General features: G+C 41.1%; 2 protein-coding genes across 38 annotated transcripts in view; one reads left to right on the forward strand and one right to left on the reverse strand.

Annotated features, from left to right (window-relative positions):
* Nucleotides 1-10399: 10399 nt before the first annotated feature.
* POF1B (POF1B actin binding protein) lies at nucleotides 10400-27309 on the forward strand. The gene is made up of 15 exons (XM_067004883.1): nucleotides 10400-10903; nucleotides 15259-15297; nucleotides 15716-15817; nucleotides 16568-16783; nucleotides 18263-18393; nucleotides 18989-19016; nucleotides 20021-20095; nucleotides 21097-21189; nucleotides 21934-22047; nucleotides 22217-22369; nucleotides 22487-22597; nucleotides 23276-23404; nucleotides 23745-23818; nucleotides 24186-24300; nucleotides 26137-27309. The coding sequence occupies exons 1-15, from the start codon at nucleotides 10469-10471 to the stop codon at nucleotides 26140-26142; spliced, it is 1821 nt and encodes a 606-aa protein (XP_066860984.1). The 5' UTR covers nucleotides 10400-10468; the 3' UTR covers nucleotides 26143-27309.
* Nucleotides 16403-27375, reverse strand: part of ZNF711 (zinc finger protein 711) — a 41261-nt gene continuing 30288 nt past the window's right edge. For 35 of the 37 annotated variants that reach the window (XM_067004846.1, XM_067004871.1, XM_067004873.1 and 32 more), the window contains 3 exons: nucleotides 26406-26501; nucleotides 18187-18438; nucleotides 16403-16734 (listed from right to left, as the gene is read on the reverse strand). The gene's annotated coding sequence lies outside the window, so the exon portion shown is untranslated. The remainder of the gene's footprint in view (nucleotides 16735-18186; nucleotides 18439-26405; nucleotides 26502-27375) is intronic. The other 2 variants (XM_067004840.1, XM_067004872.1) reach the window with 2 other exon arrangements.

Below are 27375 nucleotides of genomic sequence, written 5' to 3' on the forward strand. Positions count from 1 at the left end.
CTCTGAAATTCTTATCTGTGAAGCCAGGACACTTTTCCTGGTGGAAAGATGTTTAACTCACTGGGCTGGGGGAAGGGTAGTTAAGCTCTTCTGACAGAGACAGCTCTCTCATGTCCGAAATCCTGGAATGAAATTCTTTGCATGTGTTTATGCATTCAGTGAAATCAGAGGTCTTGTACTGTGTTTACTGAACAGCTTTTATGAGATATAAATACCAGCACATTCTGGTAAGTTTCTAACAAACAGAATGGTCTACTCAATCCCAATATGGTCCTGTGTTGTAGCAGATTGGATACTACAATGATGGGAAACGCATTTAAACTTTATCCAATGGTGTGTACGTCTTATAAATTTAGATACGCTGTGGGTGTATAGAAGCTGATTGTATAGAATTATTCATTATGTGCCTTATATCAAGTTTTGGCTCCTATTCTGTTCAATGGATGCACATTAGCATTCTTCTTGATCTTTGGCGCATGAAGCTTCCTGCAGAACTGGTTTAAACTCCTGCCAGTCCTGCCTAAGAATATTCTATTTCTTCTGCTCCTGTCGTTATACAACTTATTATTGATAGTTGGTGATTTTCCAGTACTCTTCCCAATTCATAAAACTGCAAACTGGGTGCTCACAGATCAGCTGTGTCTCTCAAAAAGTGTGATAGGTGGATATATGGATGACTGATGGATTATTTATGAAAGGTTCATGATGATTACCTCTTACATGTGACTACAGGTAGAAGAAGGTTCTTCTGTGTCTTTCTGACAGATCACTTGACTTATCAGCTGACTTGCAATTAAAATAATAAGGCAATTATTAAATTAAGAGCTCTGGAGGTGATAGCGTAAATTGCATTGACCACAGAATTAGTAGTTTGTGGAGCAGCACACAGTTCCTTCTCTTCACTTTTACTGTTTGCAAAGCACATCTCTCTTTCTACCACACTGAGTTTACTTTAGCTATGTGTTCTTCGCTCTGAAATGCTTTCATTCTACTGTCTGGATAATCTTCCTTACAGACAGAGAGATGCAGTTGGGATGCTAGGAATGGGGGAAAATCTTTTCTGATATAAGTAAAATGGGAATTTTATCAGTAGCTTTAATAGCTGATAAAAATAGCTGATAAACCAATGAAGCCAGGTATAGCCTAGACCATGCACACAAAGAACTAGAGCCTGACCCTTGCCACATCTTATTTATTTGTCCTTCTGTTTTTAGTTGAGAAAACTTTCCCAATATTCTTATCTTAAAATAATAAATCTTGTTTTTCAGATGCTATATATTAGCACGGAAGACCGATGTGTCCCCTGCAAAGGAAGTCAAACTTTGTCAAGTTCATTGCCCTCAATAGTCTTTCAAGTAAGGACATCTCTCGTTACAGGTATTAAAAATATCTCATGTTGCCTTTAAGATTTTATGAAAACAGGGTAATCTAAAACAGATTTTTCTTAATTTTTTAAGCCTCTTTAAATCTGGCTTAAGGCCTGTACCTGTTTTTCTGGAGATTCTAGCTTGTTCACTGGTCTAAGAGCAGTATGAAGTAGGGAAATGACTGTGTTAACAAATATTCCAGGGTATTCACAGCAACTCACGTAGGTCACTGACTAAAGTGACCAAATACAAATAAAAATATTGCCACTGACTTCAGCTGCCTTAGGGTCGTGGTCACTTGCACACCCCGGCCTACCCAGGCCCTTCCTTCAGGCCTGTTCAGAACATCAGCATTGGAAGCACAAGGGGCTAACATCCTGCCTTTACACAACACAAGTAGCATAACGCGTGGTTAATAAGTTGTCTGTGTAGCAGGCAGAATGACAAAACTTTTAAATCTCAATCTAAATACTGAAAATGCATTTCAGGCAGAAAGGAGCTACTGTTTCATGCAATACAATCCAAAGGTGTTAATATCTGATAAATTTGTATGAAGGGTTTATGTTACACCATTGTTACAGGATAAAAGGAACCAAGTGTTAAAGAAGATCCTTTAGAACTTAACTAATGCAGCAATATTACATATCACGCATAGACTTGCTTCAATGTGTGTATAGGTATGCTGGCTTTTTGGTATGTGTGTTCCTTATAAGTTATGCAAGTAAAGACGAATATAATAGTGCACAAATAAAAATAGTTCTAAAAGAACAATTACATGAGAACCAGACAGCAGAAAACAGAGCAGGAAAGCTGGAGTATTACCTACATGTGAATAAGTTAATATAGAAAACAGAATCTGGTAATATTTAAATGCATCTCTGTAATACGGAAAAATATTTGGGAAGGAAGTGTAGAATCTGATATAGCCATAAAAGCAGCAGCTAATGTAGATTTAAATAACAGCATGGATTTTTGGTATTGTGCACATGTAAACCCAAACATCTATGTAAATCACCAGTGCTCCCACAAAAGGGTACCTCTTTAGAGTGCTACTTGCATAGAGTAACCATTACCCAGGGATGATAGGAAGCTACTAATTTGTTAAGCTTCTTTAAACAAGGAACTAGAAGGCAGTTAGTGAAAGCCGAGGTCCTTTAATCTCTCACTGCTCGATGAACTTTGTTCTTACTCTGTAACTTGATATGGAATACGTGTGTAAAGACCTCCCTTGGAGAAAGGTGCAAAGTATCACATTATTCATAGGAAAAGAGTAATCCTCCACATCATGTTAGTGTTTTTCAGACCATTTACAACACGAATGAATGTGGCTGTCTAGGAGAAGGCACATGGGGAAGATTGCAGCTGTAGAATTAAAATATTATTCTGGATGACATTTTTGAATCTCTGCTCCAGGAGGAAAGTTACACAAGTTGAGAAAAGAGTAATCACATCGAGAGATTAACACTGGAAAATGCTTTCTGGGCCAGAGTTACAATACCTACCAAACTGGTGAGTTTTACGTTACCCTGCTGTGTGCCTACATGATTCCTGAAATGTTGCTAGAGCCAAAGAAGTTTGGCAGTTCAGTATGATGTTTCAAATTCTAAAGCTAGTACTCCCCTCAGAGAATTAGAAATGAAAACAAGTCTGCCTGCTGATAGAACAGGATGACAGAGCCCCTGCTTCTTCCATCAGGAATGCTCTGTTCATTTTTCTCCTGCACCAGTCATTAATCATTCCTCTTTCAACTTTCATTTTCACAGACTCACAATCTACATAAATGAGGGTGAGATACTGAGGTAAAAAAAAAAGTTGCTGGATTAATATTTGTGCTTCCTAAAGCCCATTTCTAACTCAGGGTAAAGATTACTTTCTTGGGACGGAAAGTGAACGTTTTTACTAGCAGCATGGCATAGGCTTAGCTCTACTTTAACACAATTAATTCTCGTGTTCTGGTCAAAGTAGAGGGGCAAAACAGATTGGCCAGCTGCTATGCTTCCAGCTGGCACGAGGAAAATAAGCCACAAAACAGACAGTTAGTGGAACAGGGTCAAAAGAAAAATGCCTTCCTCAAGAAACCCCAGCAGTTGTGGCTTTGAAATACAATCTTTCAAATTGTGAAATTAAAATACACATTTGGCTAAAATGCTATGATTTTGACTTTATTCCAACTTTAAATATAAATAAAAAGTAGTTACAAAATTAAGTGTAACAGCATGCTCAGTCCCTACCAGCAAAAGAGACTCATTTTTTGGAAGAATAAAGTTAGAACAAGATTTTTATAATTTTTTTGTTTTGTTTTGTTTGGGGAGGAGGAGGGGAGAGATTGTATTGTGTTGTGTATTGTATTCCAATACACACCACACCACAATCAGAAAACCAAACATTCATCACTTTACATAAGGCTCTTATCTGAAAATCTTTCTTGTGCTAGATAAAGAATCTCTATGGCAAAAAGGTTTTGAATGTAACAAAAACATTTATGCTTAAATGGGCTATAAAAGTCACAGAGCCTTCCATTAAATCAGAGCTGTCATAAACAAAATATCCAGTCCTATTTAAAAGAACTGTTTCATGTTGTTTATGCTGCCAACTTGCTGATCTTGCATAAACGTATTCCCTTAATAATGAGTTGGTTAGAGTAACGCCCATCATCCAAAAATGTGTTACCTTGTAGGAGATCTGCATTTTAATCAGCTGATGAAACAGATGTGGGAGGATTGTCATGAGCTCTGTTTCTGAAATCAGAGAGAAGCCACATCAGATCTATGGAAAAAAAAATGCCATCAAGTTGGTTTCGTGTTTTGTTTTTTTTTGCCTGACCAGTAAGAAACCAACTGAAAATTTTAGCTTTCTCAGTAGAGAAAGTCCTAATTGAAGGGCTTGAATTGAATAATTTTGTTTAATGAATTTTGCAGAATGTTTTATTTAAAAAAAAATAAAAGTTGAAATTTCAGGTATGTTATAGGAATATAGCAAAGTTTATAGGTCACTCCAAGGGAGAGAAACTAAAAGTAAAATGAAATTCCATGATAGAAAGACAAATGCGTATAACTCATAATTGTTTAAATATATGTAGCCAAACAATATGGTGTAAAACAGAGGATATATAGGTCACAACATGGATATAAATCACATGTATTTCAGTTAGCTTGTTTGGATACTAGAACAGTGTGGATGTGGTAGCATGCAAGCAGGTTAAATTGTCCCTCTTCCAGTTCCTGTGAGCAGGCTGCCTGAACTCTTCAGATATTGTGTTCTAACCTGGGCTTAGCTGTGGCATACGTTGACTGGGCAACTTTCTATCAATTACACTTGATATTTTAAATTCCTGTCATCCTTCATACTTGGCCATAGAAATTTTGTAGCAGTTGAACAGCATGAACATAATAATGCATCTGAAATTAAGCACACCTTAAACCCTTTTTTCCTTGTGATAGGTTACTGGGTGGGAAACGGTCTACTTAAAAATACAACAAATAATAAAAACTTTCTCCCTCACTTTTAGTAGTTGTAAACAGATTTTAATCTTAGACAAATTCCAAATATATATATATATATATTTTTTAAGACAGACCAGCTGCTTCTATGTACATTTTTAGTGATGTACAAATAAAAGCAAAGATAAACAGCCAGATCCCTGTCTTGTTCTCCCTAGAGCCCAGGGTACTAGCACTTATTTTAAAGTATGTCACAATCCCAGCTCCTTTATCTCCTTCAGTAGTGAGGATTGTTCCTTAGGCAGTCTGCACAGGAGAGGGAAATGCAAATTATTGTTTTGGAATTGAAACCATTTCCTGCTCTTTGGTCATAATGAACTTAATATCTCTCCTTGGCATGGCACTTTGCTCCACAGATCAGCTGTTACCTTACTATGTTCCACATGACTGCAGGCCCTTTGCCATTATCAGTTTTCTTAAGAGCATCGCTGAGCTATAAATTAAAAGTGGTAGCATAGTGTAGGTGTCGCTGATGGGTGTCCAGAGGACTCTTGCAGTATCATGAGGAAAGTTTAGTGTCATCTTTTGCTACCTGTTGTGTCCTAAACCTTAGAGATGGATACAATTCTGTATTTAGCATGCAATGTTGTATTCCTAAACTGCTTTTGCAGTCATATTTGGTAAATGATGACTGATAGTGTTTCATTAAAATGAGGCATTCACTATTTATCATGCTGAATAAGGGCTTTAGTGGATAGGAGAAAAGTGGCTCAACATGTTTTTTTGGTTTGATCACCAATCTCACGCATAGTATTCATTATCTGAAACAAAGCAAATTGACTATTAAATAACCTCAACAATTTAAATGGGAAAATGGTTGGAACAAAAGAGTGACTTCTGCTTAAGGGTAAGTTCAGTATTGCATTATTTCACTCCGCAGATTGAAATACAATCTCTTGAGCTTTTGAGTTATTGAAGATACTAACATCATCACAAAAACAGTGTAGTTGTAAAACAAAATAATTTATTTAGTTATACTTTTTTCTTCTCTGTGTACTGTTATACTATGAAACAAAGATTATTTTTCACCTCTGCTGGTACAGTAGAAATGGAAAGTATATTTACATGTTTATGATAATTTTGGATTATAAATCATCCTAGCTACTAATCATTAGGTTCAGTTTATTTTTTATTTTTGTATATTCCAATGATTTCCGTTTCTTTTTGAAGTGTATAAACTTCAAGCTACAATTGATATCACGTATTTTTTTTACAAGAAGCATATTAATGGGATGAGAGGGTTTTCTCTCAGTGTTGCAACAGTTCACTTCCTAGCCTCCTCATTAGTTAGTGGCTGCAGTAGAGTCTTTAAAACAAAGTCTAAACTCTGTTTAAACTTCTCTTCTTGCTGAACTTTCTTACTACTGAAACACTATCATGTATGACAAGAAGTGCAATTCTGAAATCCTGTTAGAACCATTTCAGATCCAATCTTGCTACCTCCGCATTGCAAGATATCTTGTTAAAACACAACATTTCTAAATAAAATAAAATACAGTAGACACAAAGTCATTGTGGATGAATATCCAGGGATGCTTACATGGAACATACAAGATGATGGGCTCTGAACCGCCTGTTGCTGCTCTAGTATGAGACTTTATGGTTATGACAGATAACTCCAAGAAAACATGAGTTCAGCAGCAGTAAAAAAAAAAAAAGCAAATGAAACATTAGAAGCTATTAGGAAAGAAACAGAGAATAAACTAGTAAACATCACTGCACCATTATTAAAATCCATGATATTTCCACTTCTGAAATACTGTGGAATGATCTAGTAGAACTGGAAAAGGGTCATGAAAAGGGTGCTAATCACCCAAGATATGGAATAACATCTATATGAAAAAGATTGAATAAGGCTGTTTTTTTTTTTTTCTTTTGTGTGTGTGTGTTGTTTTTTTCTTTTCTTTTACTTTGTAGCCTGGAAGAGAGAGGACTTAAGGGAGAAATGTTGTACAGAAGAGCTAGGGGCTGTTGGACTAGGAGTCAGATTCAGAAGGAGGTTTTTCATGCAGCCAAGTAGATCCTCTGAATGTTCTTTGCAGAGGACTTGGTGGGCACCAGAAGTTGGCCAGAGTTCAAGGGGGGGTATCAAACAAGTCCTTTATGTGTGAGATTGGAGGAGCTAATGAGAAAACATTGTGCTTATGAAATACCCAAATTTGAAAACAATTGCTGAATGTAAAGAGGGAAGCGTTACAGTGACTTGTCCTCTTCAGACCCTTTTGGAATATAATTACATTTTTCAGCATCTGCTGCTGATTGAGATCTAGATGACCTCTCAATCAGAACTGATATGGTTGCTCTTGTATTTTTAATTAAAATACGAATAGCTAACTAGTGCTGTCCTAAAACAGTCTCAAGGTATCTCCTAAGAGGTTCTTCATTTTTCTCTTGGGAAATAAAGAGCATGTGTTGATCGTGGAGGCATGAACCAGAAGTGCAGAGGATGAGGCAGTACAAAGAACAACCTGTCATACTTTCTCTCAATATTGTCTATCCTGAAATTGCCGCGGAAATGTGGCAGATGGGGCTGCCAGGTGCAACAGAGCCAATGCTCCCTCTGCTACCCTGGCTAGGTTTTCTCCAGTCAGACCTTTGCTCAATACTCGGCCGTTTTTTCCCCTTCCCCACTCAACTCCTGGTAGTTCCACTATAATCCTCTCTACGCCAGTGTGCATTTGTGTGTTATAGACTTGTATTTGTTTTCAGGTGGTTCAAGAAGGAGATCTGAGATCCTGATGTTCCAGAGGTGTCTGTACGCCCAGCATCTGTAGTTGTTTAATGAAGGAAAGATGAATTAGAGGATAAAAGATATTCTAAAACAGGTAAGTGCTATTTTATTTCACACTGTACCAGCTTTGCAGTCACAGATCACGTTTTTTGTTTTCCCAGGTGTCAGGGTCACCTATGTCTGCAAAAGAGTAGATAGAATGTCATTGTTTAGGAGCATGTATATTTTTCCCCTTCCCCCAGACTACTCTGTATTCTGTTTGATGACAAATGTTATGTAATATATATATATATATATATTTCCACAAAGAATTAAGAGCAAAAAGGCACTTGAGAAGCAAAAGCTCTGAGGAAAAAGTTAAAAGGACTCTCAAGTCAGAAAGTGCCATCTGCTTATACAAGCCCGACCTGCATAAAATAGGCTGTCACCATGACCAAGTAATTTTTGCCATAAAACATGATTTCTGATGTAACGAAGCTGGTCTTTTAAAAAGACAGTGATCTACTTGTGCTCTAAGCAGCACGTTCTGGACAGTCACCATGTCACCGGTAAACTGCTGGAGCACTACACCCGCTGTCTTGTCTGAAAGCACCTTTAGAGGGAATTCAGTGTGTTAATCTTTTGTTGGTTGCTGAGAAAAGAGGCTGTAGCCAGGCAGTGCTGGCCATTTGAAACAGGGAGAGACATCTTGCTGCCCACATGCCCTTCTCTGCCAGGTTCGTTCCCACTGTCAGCACAGTCCGATCCAGGTAGGCCAGGGTAAAGAGGTTAAGAGGAACAAAGTGGCTGCACTGCATCGGTGTCTGCAGACAGGCACCTTCCACCCAACCTCAAGTGCATTATTGCACTTCCTTCAAAGGGAGGATCAGAAAACCGAAGCCTCTACTTAACAGCTGGTTCTGACTTCCCCTTCAACCTCTAATGCTTTCCTTACAGCTGAAAGCAGATTTTTATCTCTGCCTCATCAAGTTATGGCTGTGCAGCTCCCTGCCATTTTGCTGGCTTCTTAACCCTTTCTTCCTCAGCCCCTTCAGAAGTTTCCCAGCCTGGTATGGTGTAGGTATCTGTTCCTCAACATGACAAATAATTTCAATCATTTAAGTGTAGACACCAGGATACAATGTGTATTTTGTAGTGGTCTTCCCAAGCAAGTATTTTTCTCTCCTATTTTGTATCAGAACACAGGTTTATTCCTCCCAGCCGGTTATCACAGCATAAACTCCTTTAACAGGTAGCACTGTAAGACACAGAAGGAAATATCACTTTCGGTTTTAGACGTATAGAGAACATAGGTCACATTAAAATTCAAGCGCTTTGTTTGAGGCGGTTTTCATTAACTGGTACAGATCCCTGTGCGTACATTACTTACTGTGATTATTTATGACTCCAATAAGCCTTACCACATCCACAGACTTTCCCGGAAGTTATTTCGTATTTCCATTACAATAGGATGACTTAGGCCTTTCTTTCTGCTGACCCTTGTAAGAAATTTCCAAGGCACTCTTTATTAAACAGGGCAGTATCCTGCAGACTGGTAAGGTTTTGTGAGCTGGCTAACTAATAGTCTTTTCTACGTGTAGCATTACAGCGCTTGTTTTTCCCTGAGGAGTATTGCTGTAGTTTCTGTGGTTTCCTACTGAAGCATAAAGCAATTTCTAATGGTTTGTTTGAAAATAGAGTTTGGGCTGTTGTAATCGTAGGTTGTTGCTTTCCAAGGGATTTTTTTAATTGTTTTTGTCAGAAGCCATCAATAGCTTTTCTCAGCTGGTGAACCAGGAATGAGGTTTTAAGAGAAAATATATTTATTTCTCTTATGTCCAGGTACATCATTTGTCTTTGCATACAGTGCCTTTGAAACCAGTGGGCTAGAACGTACTCCAAATGTGTTTTGTTGTTGTTTTATACACCCATAGATAAACCAGGTGTCTGTTGGGGTTTAATGCCTGAGGGTAAAGTGGAAATTTTTATTTTTGATGAATATCTCCAGATGTCACAGTACTTTAAAATACGGAACTGTTGTATCCTCCTCCTCCTAAACCTCTTAGCTTCCCAACCGCCTGCTGAGCAGATTTCATGTGAGCACTTTTTAATTTGAGAGGAAGCTTTCAGTGAATGGGCAATGTAACGTCATAAAGAATAATGCAGCCAGTATTGCTCCATTCTCAAGGTCTTTTGGCATTACGCGATACTACAGAAACTATTTGTTGTTGTGTGACTGTACTGTGTGACCTGAAAGCATAGTAAGCATGTGGAGGAAACAAACTGGCAAAATTAAGAATCTGAGGTTTATTATTAAGGATTATATTTGTTACACAATATTCTATAATTATGTTATTACTACACTAACACGCAGAACAGAGTTGTGTTCTCGGTTAGGGCTTGCCTGCTACAGGCAGTGCGCTGAAGGACCCCGTACCAAAACCCGCAGCGTTGGGTAACTGACCTCAGCTCGCGTGGGACAGGTGCCCAGCCCCGGCCTGGCCCGGGTACCCAGGGCTGCCTGGCCGCTGCGGTGCCTTGCAGAGCACCCAACCGCTCGTCCACCTGTACCGAAACGAACAGCGTCTCCCTTCACACCCACCCCGTTTTCCCACCCGGGCGGTTTCAGGAGGGTGCCCGCTGCCTGCCCGGCGGGACCCCGGCCCCAGCCCCCGGGGCCCAGCGGGACCGGGCCGGGCCGGGCCGCCCCCGGCCGCGTGGCCGCGCTGCCGGGCGGGGAGGCGGCGGCGGGCCCGGCCACCCGAAGGTGTGTCCTGCCCTAGGCGCGGCTCCCCGGCGGGTACTAATCGCCGCCCTGCCCCGGCTCCCCGCCGCAGTCGCCGCCCCGCTGCTCCGTCGGCGCGGCCCAGCTGCCGCGGGGGGCGGCCGCGATGTTGGGGGCCCAGCAGCAGCTGCAGCCCCTCGGGCTGCCCCCGCACCTGCAGCCGCAGCAGCAGCAGCAGCAGCAGCACCACTACTACCGGCGGCAGCAGCACTACAGCACGCTGCCCGCCCCCCGCCGCCCCGCGCCCTGCCCGGAGCCGCTGCCCCGGCCCCCGCCGTGCCGGGAGCCGCCGCCGCCGCCCTGCCCGGAGCCGCCGCCGTGCCGGGAGCCGCCGGCCTGCCCCGAGCCGCCGCGGCCGCTGCCCTGCTTCGAGCCGGCGCCGTTCCAGCGCCACGACGGCGGCCCCGCGCTCGACCGCGTGCGGACCTACGGCCCCGGCTGCCGCCGGGCCAGCGCCTCCTGCTCGTCCCGCGCCGCCTCGCCGCTGGAGTGCCCGCACGGCTGCCAGCCGCTGCCCCCCGCCTGCGAGACGCCGCCACAGGTACGGCCCGGCCCGGCCCGGCCCGGCGGGGCGGGGAGGCGGCGGGGCCGGAGCCGCAGCCCCCCGCGGGCCCCGCGCGTCGCGATCGCCCCCGGCCGCGGCCGCTCCCCTCACGGCAGCGCCCCGAGGGCGCCGGGACACGGCCGGCCCCGGGGAGGGGCAGGGCACGGCCGATCCGTAGCCGCCGGCCCGGGCCGAGGCCCAGGAGACGAGAGGGAGAGGCGCCAGGCCGCAGGTGCAGCTCCGGGCACCCGGCTGCCTTCCCGGGGCTGGTCCTCACCCCGCAACTCGTAAATAAATTCCCCGTTGAAGTCCCCTTTTCGTTTGATTTTGAGTAAATCCAGCAGTCCTGCATTTGGTCCCTTTTGACAACCCCAGTTTACTTTTTTTTAAAAACTTCTAAACGTCTTAGTCTACTGAAACGTTTTTGCCCATTTTGCCAATGGCACTGTCAGACTCGAAGCCGATGGGGAGCCGCGTGCTCCTGCTGCTGTAGCTCCAGGTTTGCCCCCGTCCATCGGCGTGACCCCCGCAGGCACATTTTCCTGCACACTTGTTGCTCCCATGTTACCTCACGGTGCGCTTCCTCGTTAGGGACAGCGGGTTCGGGAGAACTGCGAACGCCCGTGAAGCTGGGCAGGTAGAGAGGCCGCAGTCCCCGCTCAGCATTGGTGTGAAGGTCTTCACAAAGCAGTTCAGCAGGTCTGCTGCGGTGTCTGCGTTCAGGGAATGTACAGCTTGGAGCTGTTGATGGAATTTAATAGTTTAATAGATATGAGTAGTATCGTAAAAAAAAAAGTAGAGATCAGTAAGTTGAGAACAGCTTTGACTACGTAAGAACAGAAAAGGAGATCAGAATTTGTTCTTATACCATTTTTGTCTCACACATCAGACTGTCATTAATATCAATAGAAGCAGGACTGACATAATATATTCAATACAGGAATGTATATTTGTTTCAAGTTCTTCAGCTCTTATTTAACTTTCTTTCCTGTGGTGTAAAAATATTTGACTATGAAAAAGAACAGGGATTAAGGCAAATAGGAAACCTGATCCTCTTCCAAAGCCGCTTTGCCTAGTTTAAAGGCTGCCTTGCTCTGGAGGATAGGGTGGCTTCTGTTGGTTCTGTAACGCGAGGCGCTTCCCTGGCACGGCTGTGTGATGTGGCTGTGGCAGCCGCAGATACCTGCTGTACCCAGGTTGTTAATCCCTCCTTTGCAAGATGTGGGGCAGGAGTGTAAACACGGGGCTCCCCTCACAGATCTGTGATCTGCTCGGCTGGGCTCAAAGGTAGGCTGAATTGTCTTCAGTTACGTTGATGTTCAAGAGAATAAACACTGGAGGCCCAGACTTCCCCTCTATCCCCAGATGAGCGCATGAACAGTTTGGTTATAGACGCAAATTCTGTCCCAGCTCTGCGAAGTATGTTTGATTTTCAGCATCTGTTTTAGTCACTGAGTCCATTAAGTTGTGCTGATGGAAAAAATAATTTCTTGAAGTGTTTTGCTGGATTAGACTTTAAAGACAAAAGAGGGCGTAGTTTAAACTGGGTTTTGTGTGGGTTGCAATTTTAGTGGTGGAGGGCAAAGGTGGTTAATAAATGTTATTAGGAGGTTTTTCAGGAAGAAGAGGGTAACAGATAGGGAAGTCAGCGGGGAGTTGACAGGAGTTGCCTGCTTGGCGCTGAATGGGAGCGGTCAGAGGAGCACTGGGAGGGGTGGCCCGACAGGCGGTCTGGGGACCCATGAAGTTTTCCAGGGAGCTGCCAGGAGAAGGGCAGTGCTCTTCGTGAGAAATTGCCATATGGCTGCGTAAATGAGGTACTGCAATGATCTCTGACTCACAGAGATGTTTTACCTGAACATGAATTCTCAGTTAGTGGCAGCCTGGAGCTGTGATTTAAGCTTATTACTGTTGATAAGGCAAATGGCTTTCTTTGAGCAATATTTACCTCTGCAGAGCTTCTATAGATTAATGATAATGAATGCCTTCATCACTATTAGTACGCTGATATTAAGTCGTATGGTTGGTGTCTTCTGTTGTGTTCATGTACATTTTTAATAAACTAGAGGGAGGGAAAATGTGATAGTGGCGTGTGTGTATAGTATCACAGAGTGACAGAATCATCTAGGTTGGAAGAGACCTCCAAGATCACCTGTGTGTGATTGTACTTCTTGCGGTTGCAAATTGTTCAGGATTCAGTTTTCTTTCCTTTTTTTGATTTAACTTTGTTTTATTCTTGGTGCAGAAGCCAAATGCTACTCCCAGCCACGGCAGGTTTCATATGGAGGGACTGAAGGCACCTCACCTGCCAGAACCAAATGGCGAATATTGCTTAGAATAAACTCTCTCAGTGTGATTTACACATGTGAACACTCTTACCTCAGCCATTAAAAATTAAGGCAGGAAATGGTATGCACGAGATGTCTGTTTTCAGTGTGGGGTAAAATCCTGAAAGCCTGCGTGAGGTGTCCGCTCAGGGGAAGCCCTGTAAGAGCTGCTCGTGGCCGGGCCCCGTGCTGTGAGTGCCGAGGGCTCACCTCGGCTGTGAGTTCGGGGTCAGACCCACCTGGCTGGGAGGTGCCCCCCGCTCGCCAAGTGGAGCCTGCGTGGCTTCTGATCCTGTGGCTGGATGGCTTGTAATTGACCTTCCCGAGGCGTAGCGTGAGCTGCGTGCTCCAAAGGCCTGTGGCAGCGTCACTGAGATCAGGTGTGTTCACACAGCTTCTCTGTGCGTTGAAAATGTGCCTCTTAATTTTGTGGACGATGCTCACCTGGCTTTAACGTGCCACACAATAGCAGTCAGTGCTGAAAAAGAAGAGATCTGTCCCCTGTCACTTGTACTGGACGGGGGCTTGGTCCTGCCGGGCACACCGAAACCCTGGGCTGCCTCGCTGCACTCCAAGGGAGCGTTCTGGCTAGCTGGTGTGCAGGGAATAGCAGCGTGCGTTCCTTCTTTCGGTATTTCACTTCTCAGCTCGCACTGTGTAGGTGTCAGTGACGTAGGAACCAGGCTGTACATTCCCGACTCGCAGGCTGGCTCCTCTCAGAGCTAGGTCCTGGTACGGAGCCCTGCCGGCTGCGGGGGTTCCCTCCCAGCTGAGCCCTGAAGGACCCATGGGGTGTGGGAGGACGAGCAAGCAGCTTTCGAAGTTTTCTGCAGCAGTTATCATTTTGAGATTTCTTAATTACCGTGGTTGATGCTAAAGCAGTTTCTTCTCTACTTTGATTTCTCCTCCGTGGCGCTGTTATGATTCACTCTTGGGAGATTCGGAAAACTGCTTCAGGCTTCCTAAACTTGTGCAACACTTCACAGCTGGAAATTTGACCTACTTCGGAGTTGCTCTTACCCAGTTAAGAATGTCTCTGAGGCTTAACTACAGCAATATAAACTTTCCAAGCCCACGGGTTAAAGGGGTAAATGATTTGTTAGGAAAATTTAAAGCTTGCGCTGTAAGGAGGAGTAAGTAGTATGTTGTAAACTAACAAATTGCCTAATCCTTACGTGAGATTCAGTGGGAATTGTGCTTACTTGGATAAAGAGCTGGGCATGGAGGCTTCAAGCAACGTGTGTGCACTGTAACAGCTGTTGGTGGTCCACAAAATGGAAAACTGCCTACGGTTGCTTAACTTGCTTGTAGACAGTGGGGGGCGAGGGGAGGAGCAAAATAATCTGCATTTGAACAAGAGCAAAACTGCTGTAATTTGTGGATTTTTGCAATTCAAAAAAGTATATTTCATTTTTCCTTCAAGAATGAGTAAATGTTCCATGTCAATTATGGAGTTTTGTACCGCTTTTTGAAATAATTGCTGCAGTTCGGTACATTGGGTAGTTACCTGGTTTGGTTTGTCGGCAGTTCCCATGTCCCTCTTATTTTGGCTTTTAAGCAAAATACAAATTTTCTCTCCCTGGTGAAACAAGAAGTGTTTTAGATGTAAATCACTTTACACCAGCTGACCTTAATATGAAAGGCTGCAGATAAGACAGTGTTTTGTGGGACACGCGATCTGTGAAGGTTGTGTCCAGTGCTAGCTTTGTGTTCTGGTCCGTTGGCACTTACAGACAGTAAGGACTCACCTCCTCTGACTTATAAATAAGTGACCGAGGAAAAACAGACTCTTCTTACTGAGAGTCCAGATTGCGTGCTGCTGTGCTGTGCATGGGTTATTTCCTTTTGGGTGGAAAGGCTGTGGCTTTAACACTTCTCAGTGATTTCAGCCAATGGCTCTCAATACATTTATAGCTGATTATGGTACTCAGACTAATTTGGAAATGTATGTAAGCCAGAATTCCGAGCATAAAAGGTTTTAAAGTACAGTAATCACTGAATCTTTACTTCTTTTCTTCCTTGCAGGGCACCGTTCGAAGGATTATTATAGAGAATCCTGAGCAGGTAGGTAAACTGCTTGGGTGAACAACTAAGGCGAACAAGTTTCATAGCCTGATGAGCTCTAGCTGACACGGCATAACGTCCACCTTTGTTACACAGCCTGCTTGTTTTCTCCTGCCTGGCAGGATTCTGTAGTTGTGAGAAAATGGTACACTTGGCATTACACCACGGGGGGTGAAGGGAAAAAGAGATGCAAGATGAGAATCTATAAGCATGTTGTATGGGTATTGCAAAATAAATAATTCTGGGTTCAAGATGAAATGAATGCACGATGAAATGTGGGTAACTCAGAAAACTCTCTCAAAGTGCGTGCATCTTCACGTTACAAATATTCCTCCTCATTTTTTAGTCCAAATTATGCTAACTCTGAATTCACTATGTGACAACACTTGTGAATGCTTTTTATTAAAATGTGTTACAGGAGCCATTATCCCCATTTCTTAGAGGGGGGAATTTCTGCCCTGGAAATAATGTCATCTATGAAAAGACAATAAGAAAATACGAGCTGTTAAATCCCCACCAAGTAAGTTGGTTGTTTATATTACCTACTGCAAAAGGAAATTGAGACAGTAATGTTCGTGTTTTTTTTTTTTGTTGTTGTTCGTTTGTTTGTTTTCGTGAACTTACGCCCACCAGAGAACTGTCTTGTCGAGGTAGAGTACACATTCTCAAAGACTGGAACATAAACTAGTTTCTAGTTTGTTGTTCTGGTGGGTGGTTTTGTCAACAGCAGTTTTCTTGGATTATAAAACCAAGATGTGCGTGTCCCTGATACATGGCACACACTTAACCTGGAACTGCTGAAAGCATTTATAGAGGAAAATGTCTTCAGCCATTTCCTGTATTTCTTTTTTAAATTTAAGTAACAAAATCTCAGTAAGTAGCTCAATTGGAGCTCTTTAATCTCTAAAATACTTGAGAGAACAGGATATAGATGTTTTAAATTAAGTAATGGAGGTCCCTATTGCCTCAGTGAATATGTTAAGTGGAGCAATATAATGAAACAACTCAATTAGGAAAAGTATGTCTTCTGTGTGTTCATCTGCAGCTGCTAAAATTTGAGGAGTTGGTGAATTACAGTGTTGAAGTGTGACAGTATGAGACAAACTTGTATTCAATTAGGAAAACAATTTTATTGAAATTAGTAAAAGATATTTGAAACTGTCATCAGTCTTTCCATGCAAAAACATATTTCTTTCATTTATGTATTCATATGATGCTTCCATCTCACTAAGATGTGTTCAGAAGCTTAAAAAATGCATTTTTGTCTTAGGAGAAGCAGTATCAGTTTTCCCACCAGTGTCAGCTTCCCCAGCAATCCAATCAGTGCCACGTTATCCAGCCCTGCCAGCCGTCCGAGCAGTCCCAAGTCACTCACCAGTGCCAACAGACACAGACCAGCAGCCCTTGTGAAATAATTCCGGTTTCTGTGACGGATGACTGCAGAGGAAATACAGTGAGGAGGGTAACAGTTCAGACGTGTGAACCGGTAAGAATCCTTTGTTTAATGTTTTACTATTCACAGCACGTTTTTCTATGTGGAGTATAAAACTTTACAGACACAAAATTACTGATTCCTGGTCTCAAAAGTCAAGCCTTGTGCAAAATCATAGTATGTTATTCACTCACCATACACCCACTGTAACTATAAACAGCAAAGTGCATCTGTTGCTGGTAACTTTGAATGCTTTGACTGCATGGTTTAGAACTGTCTGAGACTTTGTCACATGCTGTTAGAAAAAAAGTATCTTACTGTATCCGATCCAGTTGTATTTCTTGTTGGTGTAGACCTGTGCTTAAGCGTACTGACTGATCATCGTTCTACTGTAATTTTAATCCGTCAACTCTGGCTGTGGCGTTGTGGGGGTTTTTTGTTCGTTTTGTTTTTCTGTATCTGGGAGTGCTACCCATTGATTCAGTCAGGTTTCATCTCTCACTCTTTGTACAGCAAAGGCTGTGTAATACAAGACTCATACTTCCAGTTTGGGTAAAAGCTTACACTGCTTTATAAAGTGGGCATACGCCAATTCAGCACTGCGTTCCTTCTCAACTTATCAGTAAGGGTTTGAAATAGATTTCAGCCTGATGTAGAATTACTTGACACAGTTTCACTGGAAGCGCAAAACTAGCTTCCTTTAGAATAGTTTGCATGTTCTGGAATTTCTACAAGCTGCCAGAGGACAACTATACATGTGTACTACTGTTTTGGTTGGGGGTGGGAATGTAGCAGTCCCTCCCTGTGCATCTGTTCCATACATAGGTGGTGATAACATGCTGGGTGTCTTCAGTACTGGACCTATGTGGAATCTTCCATAGCCAGACTCTCATAAAAACAACAAAAACAAACAAACAAACAAAAACAACAAAAAAAAACCACCTTAGGTAAACTCAGCTTGGGCGGCTGTTCTTACTTTTGTTATTCACATACGGCAACATTTGGTCTTTGCTGGGAGGTGCCTTTAGGTTTTGTTGGTCTTTAAAAAAAGGAGGTGGCTTATGTCAGAGCTTCTCAACTCATCCATCAGAAATACTCCGGCACATGTATGTATGCAAAAGCAGTGAGAATGTGGGAATGCAATTATCGGTTTTGCAGTGGGGAATCCTGCACCCAGCTGGGATTGTCTGGGTGCTGTCCATGTGTGTTTTACCCACTACAGCTATGGAAACATTAAACAATATTAAAGAAAGATTTCCTGATTATCTACACTTTCCATGTTAGAATGATGATGATATTACTGTAACAGATACTGCCTTGCCTATTGCTTGTTGCTGTAAGGGAAGTCATTTATTTCTGTATTATTTTCTGAAAAACAGAAGACTCAATACCCAGGAAAAGAACAGTGTAAACAAACTGCAAATTAGTAAGGGCAAATGAAAACAAATCCATCATACTTGCAGCATTTTCATGTTCAGCTTTCATCCTGAAGAAGGGAACTCAATTACGATCTTGTTGTTTATCTTCTGTTAGGTGAATTGCTCTCCGGAGCATAATGACCAGCTGGACTGCCGCTACTTTGGCGAGCTCCTTGCCGAACTGAACCGCAAGACCAATGACCTGTACAGTTGTTTACTGCAGCATGTGGAAAAGATAGGAGGAAGGTATTGGCCTTATGTCTGCTACGTCAGTTTGGTGTTCCAGAAATCCTAGAAGTGCACAGTTAAGAGCACAATACTGTTTGCAAGTTGTTTTTTGAGTCTTTATAATGTTCTTACCCTTCCTGCACAATCACCGTTACTTCATTGTTCCCCTCTCGCTCTCACTTCGTGCTTTCAGAGTTCACTGAAATAAGTTTAAGCGGTCTGTCACAGAACCCCTGCCACTGCTACATAAACACTTCAGGTGTGTCGATACACTGCAGCGTAGTTCTGGGTATTACCCAAGATATTACCCAAGCCAATTAAGAATGTAATTGGGTTAACCAGCCATAATTGGGATAACTGCCCAAAGAAACTGCCTGTGCTGTGACTGTACTGCTGTCAGTATTCTGGTCTCCTCAGGCACTTGTCCCTGGAATCCCATTGAACAACACGTTGCCTATCAGCTTAAAAGGAAGGTAACGACTCTTAGTCTGAGGATGAACTTTCCACGTTCCATAATTTAAAGATAATCCTTTTGTAATTGTCAGTGTGGCCATGAACTTGGAGTTGTCAGGTTTTCTGTTAATCAGTCCCTTGCATTTCGTCTGTTTTACAGGAACCATGACATTGAATTTACGAGTCAGGTAAGCATCATGCGTGCTCTTACAAAGCTGTTCCCTAAAAGTTAGTCTTAATAAGAATGGTGTGGATCTTGGAACAAATTAAGCCAAGCCAGTTTAACTGACGGATACTGGTCTGTTAGCTAACAACTTCTGCTTGTTAGTAACGTTCAGAGCCTGAAACCTACTGCTAGCTATGTATTTGCAAATGTGGTAATACTGAAAGAAGGGAAGTTGAACAATTTGCATTCCAGCATGAGAGTCAAATTTTTAAAGTCTTTCCTGTTATGCCAGTGGTGGTTTCATTGTAACCCAAACTTACACACACACACCGTTTTCACTGTGCGCTTTGTGCGTAGGATCTTTCACTCCTGCCAACAAAGCGTTTGTTCAGCAACATACACTGCCAGGCACTGCGAGAAGGGAAGAACACCGCCTCTCAGAGAAGTAAGGGGAAGTAAAGTTGACAGAACAGACTTTTTTGGATTTACAGGCAGCTCTCTTTTGGGAATCCAGCCATGATGCAATCACTGGGACCTTTGTTATTTCTGAAGTCATTATTTATATGGTAGAAATATTTGTCTAGGATTAAATTGCATGAAGCAATGCTGCTTAATCACTGGCAGTATCTCCTGTAATGTGTTGGTCATTTGTTTATTGACAGTCTATTCATTATTTAGAAAAATGAGGTTTGCTCATAATCGTTAACTGCTGGGAGTTCTGTTTTAGTGTTAATTGCTATTTCTTGAGAGGAGGGAATTGTTTTGAATGCTGCGTTTAAAAGAAATGTTAAGCTTAATGCATATTTGAATATATGCTTCATTTATCATTTCATCTCAGTTTCTATATGCCACACATATAAGGCTTTCGAAAATTTCTGTATACGCTTTGATCTATTTTCCTTCTTATTTGCCTTGCACTAAACACGTTTTTCATAGTAGAGCTATGTAATTAATGAAGAAACCACATTATGATCAAGCAGGCAAAATTCTTAATCAAGATGTCTCCTCCTTCCTCCCTTTGCTTAGACTGAAGATATAGAAGATTTAATTCCCAAAGGACTGTCTGAGGCAACAAAGCAGCAGATTCGGTATCTCCTCCAGGTATGTACATAGCATGGAGGGGGATGTATGGAAGCCTATGGTAACTCGAAACAGTAGAAGCTGGCTCAACACATACCCGGGAATTGGTACAAAACACAAATTGCTCTATATTCTGCTTACTCCATTTATTCTATGTGAAGGGTATGGAATCATACAGGTGGCTTCAGGTGACGTGTTGTGGCAGTTCACTCCACAGATTACTTGTGCATTTTAAACTGAGCTTTACTGCAGCTTTCTTCCAGTTTCACTGGAAACCACTTTGGCTTTTGACAAGTAATTGTAGGAGAAAGCTGATTTTTCATCTTTTTATTTGTTTGTGTTGTATATTAATGCTTTATTTTAAAAGCTAAAAGTGCATAGTAGGCGTTTTACTGGATGTTGAATTGAGTATCCATTACTGTTTATTGCATACACTGCTTATAACTGAGGTCTCACCTTTTACAAATGGTCTGGTTAAACAGCTGTACCGTAGCAGTATCTCTGTGGCATGCTTAAAACATCCAGTAACAAAACGTAAGCCATTCTGGTTTGGCTCCATTTATAAATGGCTTTTGTGTTTTTTCTTGTCATATTCTTTAGCTACTTAACCATCTCTACCTGCTTTTTCAATCAACAGCCATGCAGGTTTGGCTGCAAGGCAATCCAACAAGAATGTCAGCTTCTGATAATGGTTATGCATTCTGTTGCTTCCTAACATTCTAGCAGTCTCCGTAACGTGCTTTTTAAAAAAACCACTGACTTCTTTATGAAGTGCTTGGAAGACCTCTTCCTTTGATAAAACATTAAAAACAGTGCTATTGTGAATAGCACTGGCTAGCGTGTGAACCCCAGGGTCGGCTCCAGAATGGTGGACTTGACCTGTAGGTTTGTCAGAACAGGATCCACAGCAGCCTGCACTGATCTGGTCTCCCTGGGGTAGGGGTAAAGTGATCCCATCTGAGGGCTGCAGAACCCCTCCTGGTAAAGAAAATATATTTTTTGCTTTTTTTTCTCTTTCCTAGATGAGAGTAACATCAGATAAATCTTTGAGACTTGTGCTTTCCACTTTCAAAAATTTACGTGAAGAGCTTTGCCACTTACAGGATGACCTGGGGGTAAGTTGTTAATTTTCCGTTTCCTGGGCCTCATCCATTTGTTGCTACCTGTCAGTAAGAAGTCCATTATGATGAAGCTTAAATTGGGAAGTCCAGATTTTAGGTGCTTTAATAGAAATGGATGGTTTATTAATGGCCTTGCAAGACTTGAACAGCACACGAGGCTGGATTTCTTCCTTGAAGTGGTTTTCAAAAGTTCAGTTTGTTGAAGCCTAAATAACCAAATACTTTCAAAGGCAGAAAAGGCCCTTTTGAGTGGACTTAGCGCTCTGAATTGGCATACACAATCTACGTATGTCTTCAGTGGTGGAGATATATTGGAACTGTGTTTTTTCTTATAACACGGACAGGGCACATACGCCAAGTGCTTACTTAAACAGCATTCTGCCAGGAAGCAGGAGGCCTCGGTTCCGGTTCAATTCCTACCTAAGGCGTACTCCCTGCTGGAGTCTGTGCAGTGAAGTGGTCTTTGGTTTGGATTTTTCTGTTGGTTTCTGTTTAATAACTACAAATAAGTCTTTCTGGGACAGACTGAAAGAGCAGTGTCCAAGATAACAGTGCTTACCACACAGCATGAAGCCACAGATAACTGCAATAATGAGCAAATCTGAGCTGTATGTAGTTAAAAGAAAATTGGGTAATTTTCAGTTCTAAAATATCACTTGGTATATTGCACTTTGAATATACATAGGACTGTTTGCTGAAAAATTGCAACTATCGACAGTTCACACTTTTGTCTTACAGAAGTTAGAAACTGACAATGTCTTACTTAAGAAGGATTTGGCTTTTAAAGAATCTCAAGTGAAAGAATATGAAACTATGTTGACGTCTCTGCGAGAGAATAATCGTCAGCAGCAGGTAAAGCTAAGACCGTAGTTTCAGTATTTCGACAGTCAGCCAAAAACTAGCCAGTGTGATGGCTTTTTGAGTATTCTCAGTGGTTACTGCCTGGTGTACGTTTGTGTGTGTGTGAGCCTGTTACTACCCCAAGAACACCATGCATTCATTCCACTTCTGTGCTTTCCAGCAAGGACTCAGAGAGAGTACTGCAAAGTGTCGCTCTCTGGAAGAACAGCTCCTTTCTCTACGGCTCAGCGAGGGAGAGAAGGATTGTCAGTTGAAAGAACTGGAATACTGCAAGCGTGCCTTGGAGCAGGAGATCCAGAGCCTCAGACTACAGGTAGGAATAAGACCTTCACTTGTTCTGTATTCAATAGCTGTTATTCACAGATAATGAAGAAAATAAAATTATAAGATAGTAGTTTACAAAGATAATTTTATCTTCTTTTTTTTGTAGATCTGCTCTAATCCAACACTTCAGACCACCACAGATGAACTCTCCAGCCGTTATGTAGAGATGATCAATAACTTGAGAGAGGATAAAGATCGTGAGATCCGCAGTCTTAGGGTACGTAGATTAACTTTTGCCATATTTGTATTCCTCACCTTGTATGACTGAAGGTAATCAGTTTTTTTTTAAATATATATTTTTTAAAATTATTTTTTGATTAGGAAACAGAAAAAAAATCTACCATATGCTTTTTTGTTAGCTTTTGGCTCTGCAGTTAGTTTATGCAGCACTAGTGATAGCTCTAAAACCAATTAAAGTGTCATTAAAAAAATAAAAATTCTTTAGATGTAGAAATTAAGAAATACTGCTAATCTTATTAACTCCTAGTGGGACGTTTTGCTCCAATGAAGTAAGAAACTGCCAAAAGATACCCAACAGAAAATAAAGATAAATCCCAATCAAAACCGCACATAGGAAATCTCTCATTTGAAGCATCATAGTAGTATTTTACTGCCCTGGAACCAGTTCCACTTACAAACCTGTTAAACGGGTACTGGAAGAATTCAGCCCAATCATCGCTTTCTGAATTTATTGTGAAGTTCAAGGTTTATATTTGAAAATGATTGGGTTTCCCATGTGTCTGTATGGCCACAGCATTTTGTAAATTATACTAATTCAGGTCTTACTGTTGATGATTTTAATGAACAAAATACATACAGAGTTCTAGATGCATACTGAAAGGTCACCTGCAAGGAGCACCTAGCACCTAATTGTTTCTTAACCTGTGTTTTATAGTCTCAGTTATGCCAATTCCAGCAAGATATATCAAGACGAGAAGGGAACAACAGTGACTTGCAAATAAAGCTGCATGAATTGACATCGATGCTGGAGGAGAAAGATGCCTGCATTAAACAACAGCAAGAGGTACAACAGGATAGCTTATTTTTTGTCTGAGAATATTTTATGCTTAAGCCTCCACTTACTATGAACGTAGCAACTTAACTAGTTAACTTAACTTAACTAGCAACTTAACTAGAAGGCACTTGTACCCTTCTGGATCAGGCATTGGGGTTAGGATTATTATTATATATTTATAATATATATTATACTATATAAATTAAATAACTATAATGTTATAATTATATGATATATATATTATATATTTGATAGGAATTTCTGCAAGATTTTTTTTGTGGATTTAGTGAACTAATACCTGGGGAAACATTATTTATTTCACTTGAACATTCACTGTTGGTTTTCTCAGGACCTCTTCAGACTCAAGCATGAGAGATTATCAAACAATCAGTCCCCTGGTGTAACAGCTGTCATCACTAAGAAGTAATGTACTTATTCACCCTTATTCACCTCTCTTAAAAATACATCCTTTTGATTTTCCATTGTGTAGCTTCTATAAACCAAGTCCTTACCTCCTGCAAATGTCTTAATGTCAAATGTCTGTTCAACTTAAAGGCAAAAAAAACTTCAGCTAGTAAAACCTACAGAGGATTCAATACTAAACATTGTAATAGCAAATGAACATGTTAAAGTGGCATTAAAATTACAATATTAGCATTTTAATTACTAGTAAAAATATTTGGGGGTTGTTAATTGAAAGGATTATGTGATAAGATCAGTTAGTGACTTGGATACAGATACGCAGATTTCAGTTTTATAGTTAACAGGTTTGCAACTCTTTTTAATACAGGTACAGGAACCAGTATCCTATTCTGGGTCTTTTGTCTGATGACTACAAGGTTACATCACCCGTCAATAAATCACAAACTATTGTAATCGAGAGGACTGGAGAGATTTGGAAACATGTAAGTTCACCTTGAGATTGCCTATATAGTCCCTGAAATTCCTAAGTATTTAATTTAACTTCAAAGAAAATATTAGCCAAAACTGACTTCTGAGAGAAAGCAGTAGGGTTAATTTAACCAGGCTGCAGAAAGCAAAGCAACTGACTGAAGTCAAGGAACTGTGCTGGCTATTTCGAGAAGGCAGTAATTGCTAGGTGGCGTTTAAATAAAACAACCTGTCCTTCTTTTCTCTGGCACGTAATTACCTTTAACAAAAGAAGTGGTGTTGCTCTAACAACAGCTTTTGCCCTCACGCATAAGGCAGTCTTCTGGGCGTCATTGCCTGTACTGGGGAGCTGGGCACTTCCTCAGTGTTCTGCTCTCAGGTGAAGTGCACATAGTGTGTTTTGGGTGTGCAGTGTTCTTCTGAATCACGAGTATTAATTACTCTGCACTATTATTAAAACATATTAAGCACCATATTCCTGAAACTTACATAGAGACAGAGCAGTGACTCATCCAGGAAATGCAAAAGAGCGGTGACTTTTTAAGGAGTGGTTTAATGTTAAAGGAGAAAGTAGGACTGCAGAAGCTATTTAGATTACAGCACAAAGCATAGTGTCAAATCTGAAAAAAAGTAAAGTCTTGAGAAAGATCAGCATGTGTTCTGAACAGTGGAATCTGATGAAGCTGTATGCGGATAGAGTATAGGAGAGGAGCATATTTAAAGAAATGTAAGAGCAGCTTTGTGGAGGACACAACCAAGAAAAGGCAATTATGCGAGCAGCTTGAGTAGACCAAGGGTAAGACATCTGGCATGTTCTAAAAGGATACCTGAGATGCTAACTGGAGTAGGATTAAAAAATAAAAGGTCATTGACAAACAGCAGAATATTATTACTGACCTCCAAAATTCATCCTAATGAAATGTGAAGGAATTAAAGTAATAAATAACAGTAATAAAGAAAAAGCTAAAATCCCTTCCTAGCTTACTTGTTTGTCATAGTTTCCATTATAAAAATGGAAACAATGAGCGTATGCTGCATTTGAAGAGATCAGTATCATTAAATAAATGAGAACTGTTTGTATTTTAAGTTTCCCAAGGTCTTTATCACTAGTGGCAGTTTCACCTGAAACAGAATTGCTTTGTCGTAAGATAGACTTGATAAATACAGTTTAAGAACTGCCAATTTCCTTGGAGATTCACCAATATTTTTTTCTGTGTTTATGTTCTGTCAGCCACATCTTTGTATCTGCATTCATTACTTAATAGTGATGCTGACTGATAGGTATTGAATAGTGTAGTTTTATACTGAATGTAGCATGTACATGGTACTGCCTTTCAAGTAATAATTAATATATAATAATAATATATAGTAATAATGATATCCCTTAGGATACTCAAATGAAGGTACTTGAATCTTTTTAGTAACTTTGAAGTTATATTACTGAAAACTTTTAAGGTGGAAATTCTGTAATATCTACTATTTAGGTATCTGATAATTTCCTGCTCTTGGCTGTTTTCATAAATACAAAGAAAAACAAAAACAACAAATCATTGTCTGTGTTTTTGTGTTTACTGAGGACAGTGAATCATAGCAGCTCTGACAGCTGTCAGTTGCTGAACAGAACTGTTTACACGTAGTGATACAGCTTTCATCTTTCCAGTACTAGATGCTGTAAGCACTGATATGCACAGCGTTTGTTAAAGGGGGATGGCCCACTGCCATTTCAGATACTTAAAAAGTCAGACCATTAGAGAAAATAAATATATAATTAAATGATGCATGCTTTATATACCAGGTCAGCTTTGTAAGTATGCGTATTATCTAACAAGCTGCTTGCTTGTTTCTTTCAGGAATGAAAGAAATGCCTTGGCCATCACAGCTGCTCAAAGGAGTTCACAACAACCACCTAAAGTTGCTTTACTTTCTGCTATTTTTGCATCAGTAAAAGGGTCGGTCTGATAGTGAGAGAAAGGCCAGGGAACAAATGAAGAACATGGAAGCATGAAGATGATGGAAGACACTGTCTTGTCTGCACTGTCATGAACCTGTGTCCATAAGCTGCCGCTAACTTGTGTGTGCAAATGTTCCTATTTTATATATTTTATATAATTGCACTTACTTTTCTCTCAGAAGAGGAGGGTATGCCGTGCTGTCGTGGACTTGTTCTTGACAGGACTAGCATCTGCATCTATTCTTCAGTCACACTTGCAGCAATCTAAGAAACAAAAGGAAGAACTCTGAAACCTTTTCTGTTTCCTCTTCGTAGCATTATCCATGTTCTTCTCTCCTACCCACTTACACAAATTTAAGTCACATACTGAATGGCTGGTATCAATACAGACAGATTCAGCCATCATCACTTCATACTGCTGCCTGTTCCGGATGAAGCAAAACCCAGAAACTGCCGTCATGGGGACCTTTACTTACCTTACATCTGCCTGTGGGAAACTAAGACACAAAGGAAAATTACTGAACTTGCTCCAGATATACAACAATTTAAACATACCTATTAAATTGGCAGACGCTTAATATGGGACGATGCTGATTTTATAACATTACTGACATCAGAGTTAACATATTTCAGCTGAACCTTTACAAGCCCCCAAACCAGTCATAACTATTTATTTTGAAGATATCAAGAACATGGTATATTTTTATATTGAAGAACCTAGTATGAAAATAGCTCATAAATTTTACTATCAGACTAACTTACTATTTACATTTTTTTGCTCCAGGCAGGACCATGGAAATTCTCTCAACTGATTTGCTATTAATAATTAAGTAGTTGTCTAAGCAACACAGTGCATTTGGTGAGCGGGAAAGTACTAAGAGAAACATCATAAGTAAAACTTCATGCCATCAGAAGGCGCTAGCTCTCTCTCACAGGGTTCTTGCTTTGCTCTATTTCTGCAGACTTGCATATTTCTGTTCACAAACAATATAGATCATATACAATGTTAAATGGTGAGAGAACCCTGTAGGCTGTGTGTAATTATGAAATAAACGTGTGTTTAACTATCTGATGACAGAGAGTATTGTATTCTATTCCAATGAATAATTTTACTGACACTATCTAACAACTTACCACC

This window comes from Anser cygnoides, chromosome 13 (assembly GCF_040182565.1).
Source record: "Anser cygnoides isolate HZ-2024a breed goose chromosome 13, Taihu_goose_T2T_genome, whole genome shotgun sequence".
Lineage (NCBI taxonomy): Eukaryota > Metazoa > Chordata > Aves > Anseriformes > Anatidae > Anser > Anser cygnoides.